We start from the raw sequence: 7,349 nt of genomic DNA, 5'->3' as shown, positions 1-7,349 counted from the left end.
AAGAATTGAATTTAACTGTATTATGAGTTTCATAATAGTTTTTGTTTATTTCGGATTATGTACAATGCTATCTTTATCTATTTTCATTCTTAATCTTAAGATTACCTTACATGCTATTAGTACAGGGTCCATAATACGCTGTTAATTTAGCTATAAGCTTTTCCATCTACGTAACATTATGGTAAGTGCAATAAATAATAGAATTGAACTGAATTATGAGTTTCACCGTAATAAAGCAGTGACCTTTATCAAATTAATGGTAATTTGTGTATTGAACTTCAACGAATACAAGAAACGATAGCGGTCAAAATAAAGTTGAAATTGGTTCTCTGTTAAGTTGGAGTCTATCATAATCAATGTATGATGAATGATCCTATTAATTCCGCTTTTTTGCGCTTCATCAAGGTTTTGTGTGCTTTTTTAACTTTCTGTAAACACATACCACATAATAACTTGCGCATACCACAGAAAATATAATAAATTAGGAATAGTGACATCTATGGTAAATTGTTGATATGTGAGACGTAACCATTGTATATAAAATGGTGTCGCCACTCGCCAACCACGTAATGAAAAAAAAAAAAGTACACTGTAGAAGATAAGAAGAGTAGAAGTAAGAGTGCTCAACTGTAGTTTCATGCTTTTATATCTAAAGTTCACTTTTTTCCGTGAATGCCGTCGAAATATGGAAGCGGCCTCTTAAAATATATTTTTTCTTCTTTTAATCATCGAGCGTTACGTTAAAATTTTTATGTGTTAAATACATAAGAATTTGTCTTATTAGAAATCTTAAAGGTCTGACGATGACCACGAATAATTATGTCAAGTGGATCTTAGTATTATGAACAGCTAGAAGTGTAGAATTGAAACTTACATGATGGTTTTGGTAAAAATGACAACCGAACTATAGGTAATATAGGTTATAACTTTATTGCTTGTACGTCAAATATATTTTTGATTGTTGTTGACTTTGTTAAAGAAACAATTCCCCGTAAAAATAAATTAAAACTCGGTTTCTGTTAAGGATTTTTTAATATATTGCCATCCTTATCATAAGTAACGTAATCGCATTTTTAACGAAATTGAGTTATTGACATATCTGGGATCAGTGAAACAAGATCTGCAACTCCGTCTAATTGGTTTTTTATTATCTTAATTAGTTTCAGTTTTATTGTTAATTGAAATCACCGTAATTGACTTTTATTATGTGACAATAAAGCTTTAGGTGCAAATATATCGTATATATAAAGTTCCGAAATGCGAAAGTGTTAGTTATGACAAGCAGGGCATTATAGCTCTTGAATTTCCAAGAACATATACTGACCACACAGCACCGTTTCAGGGGGTCTACTCGCATTCAACATCCGTCCGAAACAATTACTGTCTAATAAGTAATAAAAGTACCACCACCAATCGACCAATCGACCACAAAATCGACCAAATTAAAACACAGTGTCAAGTATGAAGTTTTAGTTTGGTCGAGTGTTACTTATTTGCCAGTAATTGTTTCGGACAGATGTCGGACGGATAACGAGAGTACAGGGCCAGTAATATTAGAGCTTCTTGTGAAAGTGTTCCTGCGGGGAAGTATTGTCACCATACCTATTTTCGCCGCCATGCAGTAATGTGAGCATCATTGCGCTCCGGCTTAGGGTACGTGTGTCTTGTCAACTTTATGTCTTAGTGTGAGGCCAGACGAGCGTAATTTTGTGAGTTGTGAGTCGCGCAGTTTGAGTTGCGTAGTTTGCGCTGCATTCGGTATTATATAAAACTACGGTTTGTTTCACACGAAGACGCAAAATGAGATATCTGCCGACTCACAGGCGTCACGACGACTGACTTTCGATCGCATCGTGTGACGGGCTGGCGCAGGTGGAGGTAGGGGTGAGGGAAGGGTATATCACTTTGGTATAGGATGCGCATGAGTACAGACGTTTCTAGCGAAATCGTTCGATACGGAGGTTAAAATATAAATAATTGAACAAGTTACTTGATTGTTATTATTAGTCTTTCCTCTGGACTGATGGCTTCTCTCATGTTTGTACCTATCTGACTTAGTAATAAAAGGTTTTACTAGGCTTATTATATATATTTAATAATTTTGAAGAAAAAAATATTGGCATGTGGTAGTATTTAACAAATTGATCTGGATGTTCACATAAACTTGTATATAATATATGAAATTGCCCATACTTTAATCGTTTCATACTGAGTGGATGTACCAAGCTTCTTTTTCTTTTTCTAACATCGTCTTCTAATGCCTCATAAATGCATACTATTTTTAATGGATCCGTTACACTATTACGACACAAACACCCCGTATAAATGCTTAAAAGCAATAGAGTAAAATACGCTCTGGCGCACTAACCGAATTTCGGTCGAGTCCAAAGTGCGCAACTCAAAAAACGCAACTCACAACTCACAAAATTACACTCGTCTGGTCTCACCCTTAGGGTAACAAACACGGTATCTTTATGATTCAAAACCTGAGTGGTACTGTAATTGTTAAGGGTAGATGCGTCGCTTATTACCAGGCGAACAATTTTCTCTTCCCGTCTTTTTGTTTTCATAAAAAAAACACCTTTTACAGAGGAGAACATAACAAAGGTCGTATGTACTTAGCGCCCATGTTAGTGGCTTCTATGATTATGTTTGCACGCAAAGAACAATGGCGAAATCATACCTACAGATAGATCCAAATTAAGTTAGTTCACGTAATATTAACGGCATTGATTCGACCGTTTTGCTATAAAATATTAACAACTTTACAAAAAATGAACTACATAATTCCTGCTCATAATATGCCACTCGAGAAAGCGGTAAAACTGACAAAAAGTTCCCGGTATCAGGGATATATAGCGCGTTTCACAAAAAAAAATAATGTGTCCGGTTATGTATTAACTCATTTTTCTTTTATTATGGTTTAACTTCATGCTTTTTGACCATACCATACCATACCATTATATAAAATAATTTTAAAAATCCATTACTTCACCACCATTACACCATTCAGTTTCTATTAATCCTGTTTAAGGTTTCTGTACTTTATTTTGATATAATAATACACCGAATATATTTTATTCAATTATGTAAAACATAACCTCCAGAACTTCAAACTGGCATAAGTTTAATTCCAGACTTCTCATAATAGTAAACCTTTTGTTCAGGAATTTAAACTCTATATTTTTTATAAACAGACGCGTACAAATTATGTCATCAATAATTTATATGGGAACTATATCTTGAGGCCCCATTTCTAGGATAATCAATTTAACTATTGACGACCTGTGTGATAACTATCATAAAGTGATTTTAGTATTCCACTTACCAAGGTCCTCAGCATCCTCGCTCCACTCGCCCTCCTGGGCCCAGCAGGCGGCCAACATCACCAACAACCTGATCCACACGCACATTGTCACTTCACATCATGACGTCACTCCACTCACCGTACCCCAACCGCATTTTATTTTTATTTTTTAATATTGTCAACCGCGTCACCATTTTTTTCCATTATAATCCGTTGGGATTGCGTGTCTGACGTTTGCAGGTTGAAAATTCCGGTTAGGTTGTAGGGTAGATGGGATTTTTTAATCGTGATTTTTAATGGTGTTTTGATGAATCTCTGCGTTTAAAATATTTTGGAAAGCGTTTCAATTTGGGAGGTTGTACAAAGATATTTTATTTGAAATTTATTTAAAGCGTCAAGAACAATGTCCTTGTCTAGATACATTTTACAAAAGACAAACAAATAAAAGCTGTACATTATAATTATTTGAGTGAATTGTCATCTTTGTTTCTATTAACCTAGATTACTGTTACTAACAAATGTGGAGTAATTGGTCTGATATAAATAAATTTGAACTTTATTTGAAGGTAACTTTTCTTACTTTCACTAATACTGCCAAAGTTATTGTGTTACATTGGTAGATAATGAATCCATAAAGTTAACTTACTACTGAACGAGAGTGGAAAAGTTGTCTTTTGAACTAACATACACCATTTATAATTCATTCTGGCTACAAAAGTGAACTGTGTTCTTATAATTATTTTTGGTTCATTTGAAAAATGAAATGCATACAAAGCTTCACGTATGCATATTGTGTGCGTAGTTTATTTCAATTTCTATGAAGTGGGATACCGAGCGAAGGTGCCTATTACTTTTATTACACATATATAAACTTAGCAACCATGTGTGTAAATATATCATATCTAATTGGTTGCAAGAACTTACTCGGAAACTGAAAACTTTATTGCCGTTCTCATATAATATTTAAGCTATTGAGTTCACACACACAAATACACGCACAAGTTTCTGTAGCAGTAGAGTGATAGAGTTCGTCCAAGCAGTAATGTGAGCATTACTACGGTTTTGAAGGATGAGGGTGCTGGTGAAATTACAGGCACATGGGACTTGTCAACTTTTGTCTCAGGCTGACGGGCGCAGTGGCAGTACCCCTCCGATCTTAGTGATTTAAAGCTCAGAGCGGCACTGAAACTGTTATGGACAGGTGTGTCGCTTACCACCAGGCGCACGACTTGTTTGTCCCGTCACTTAGTATCGTAAAACACATAATACATATACGCATGCACGCGCACGCGTTCCTGCGTACATACATTATAACTTACGCACATAAACACGCACAACACACTACATTATTTTTAGCATGAAGATAGTTTTAACAACGGAACCTTTTATTACTCAACAGTTTCTTTGTTTTTATTCTAGACTAATCTGAGAGGCTCAGGGCCTGCGCGCCTGGTGAGTCCTTGTAATACATGTTTAGTTGCCTCGTACGGTCTCCAATCTCTTATTAGAGATACAAAATTTAATATTGATAGATTTTAATTTAATATAAGATCTATTTCATTTTGTTGAGATAATAAATCATTATTATTTAATTATTTAGCTGTCTTAGGAATTAAGTGTGGTAGTAGATCGTTGCCGGCATGGAATACGAATCACAATTATAGGCATGGATCATTTTCTACCCAAGCAGCGAGAAGAAGAGCTGTGTTACCGCAACTAAAAGCATTGTGTTACTTTGGATTATTTTTGGTCCTACTCTGCTTTAGTACATAATGGTCCTAATGAGTAGCAACGCGTTCATGTGTATCGGATTGCAAATTGCCAGTCTTGGGAATTATGTGAAACCTTTATAGGAGAGACCGCGTTCGCTATTCGTTTGAACTGACGAGAGTTCAAGGCCAGCGAAAAGTTTTGCTCTCCTTATCATAACTAACGTAGTCGACATTTGTAGCGAAATTAACGCACACTTACACACACTCATAGCCTCGCACTAGGGAAACCATGTGTCGTGGATGCCACGTACACACACATAGACAGACAATCATAAATGACACTCTAAATCACAAGATAAATAATGCTCAGTTCATATGAACCCTGCCTTACTGAAACTGGCACCGCGTTTCAGTATGGCAACGTTCACATGAACTCGTACGTTACAAAAATTCCCGCTCCCGAAACGCTTCCGCGGCCGCCTCTATGTGGCCAGAGCACAAATGTAGGCCATACAAATATGTCTCCGAGCCCGGGAATCGACCCGGGACCTTTTACAGACACAGAATTTAATTGTATAAAAGGGTACAAACATTAATCTGGATCAATGATTATCTAAGTGGTCTATATCGACCATCAGGGGTTTACTCCCTACCTACAAGATTACCTTACCTATTTCTGACGCCAAGCAGTAATGTGAGCATTACAGCATTCCGGCTTTAAGGGTAGGGGTGTTGGTGAAATTCCAGGTACTTTGCACTTGTCAATTTGTGCCGCAGGGTGACGGGCAGTGGCAGTGCCCATAAGATCATTGCGATTTAAAGTTCTGAATGGCACCGCAACTGTTATGAATAGGCGTGTCGCTTACCACCAGGCGCGCAACTTCTTCGTCCCGTCACTTGGTATTATAAAAAAAAAATTAAAAGGCCCATGTTAGCGAAAAAAAATAAGGGGTGCATGAGACTTCAGTAAGAGTCCACGAGTCTATGTATATTGTAAAGAGTTCATACATAAACATATCTCGAATTAGCGAAGCAGAATCTACAACCCCTTACAACATTGTTTTTATTATCTTATTTAGTTTCAGTTTAATTGTTAAGCAAAATAAGCGTAATTGACATTTTCAAAGAAAAAAACCTTCAGGTACCAATATTTTACCAAAATGCAAATCGATGCCTTACTTTCTCAAACTTTAGCTTACAAAGAGTGATTATTCAGGAGATGGAAAAACTTTCTATTTACTTTAAATTTCTTATCAAGGGTGTTAATTTGAATTAACACTATGGTAGCCATGAAGGAAATGTAATGTGGAATGAGCCAGCAAAATTTGTATATACAATCCATTAAGATACGAGTTTGAGAAAGTAAGGCGACGAAATGCGTTTGTTATGCGGAGGAGAACTGATTCCGATTTCCTTTTGCATTGACTCGCCATTTAAAAAAAACGAAATATTATTGCTGAAACATGACCTTCCCGTTTAGTAGATAATAGGTCTTATTCTCATTTCAAATATCATTCCTTACCCATTATACCTCAGAACAAGATACCGGACGTCATTTCCACAAGGAAATTGACTTTCATTGGGTTTTTGGAGTTCCGCACATGAATACGTGAACTGGAATTATTATTACACAAGTTCTTTGTTGAGTTAATCCGTAATTTCGTGGTCTATTAAATTTTCAATTCACTACCCTCGCTCCGCTTATGTATGCTTTACGTTTAGTAACATAATATAGTGGTTTCATTCCGTGATATGACTTTTCAACAGATATGTAGATAAACTATTATTTCATACAACGATGCGATAAACGCTTTATTCACTAATATAACACAAATCGACCCCATAAAGTGAAAACATCGCATACACGTTTTCAAATATTCGTTTTAACTGATTTTTGTTAAAGAAAAACTTACGAACTACTTGCTCATATTATGGAGTATCTGAAAGAGATATAATTTAATTACTTAAAATGCTAACTACAAACATTATTGCGTTTACTACATTTTACACCACAATTTTATCTTCGACCTGAAAAATTACATAGAAATCACATACGAGGTATTCACTCTAAGGCGATGAAATACAATTTGAAAAAAAGAAGAAAAATAAAATATTTTTGTTATAGCAGTGAAAGGGAGCTGACTCAGCACAGGCCTAAGTTCCCAGGCGCTGATTTTCAGTCAGAACCAGCAAGAGGGAATCAATCTAGAAGTTATTTATAAGGAAAGATATAACAAACGACTAGGAGTGAAATTGTTAATTGAAATAATAAATGTAATAGAGTGTAAATAGTGCATCTAAAATAATTCAATAATGAAAGTGCATGTGCC

At 35.7% G+C, this 7,349-nt stretch overlaps 1 protein-coding gene across 1 annotated transcript in view; it reads right to left on the bottom strand.

Moving 5' to 3' along the window:
- The window catches only part of LOC113226655 (neural cell adhesion molecule 1-like), a 136,522-nt gene extending 129,977 nt beyond the window's left edge, over window positions 1–6,545 (bottom strand). Inside the window, exons 1-2 of the mRNA XM_026459375.1 lie at window positions 6,542–6,545; window positions 3,329–3,418 (exon numbers count right to left, since the gene is read on the bottom strand). Of these exons, the coding sequence (XP_026315160.1) occupies window positions 3,329–3,418; window positions 6,542–6,545 (94 nt within the window). The remainder of the gene's footprint in view (window positions 1–3,328; window positions 3,419–6,541) is intronic.
- Window positions 6,546–7,349: the final 804 nt, after the last annotated feature.

The sequence above is a fragment of the Hyposmocoma kahamanoa genome, unplaced genomic scaffold (assembly GCF_003589595.1).
Source record: "Hyposmocoma kahamanoa isolate Upper Pololo Valley unplaced genomic scaffold, ASM358959v1 192, whole genome shotgun sequence".
NCBI lineage: Eukaryota > Metazoa > Arthropoda > Insecta > Lepidoptera > Cosmopterigidae > Hyposmocoma > Hyposmocoma kahamanoa.
This window is presented reverse-complemented; position numbering and strand designations above follow the sequence as displayed.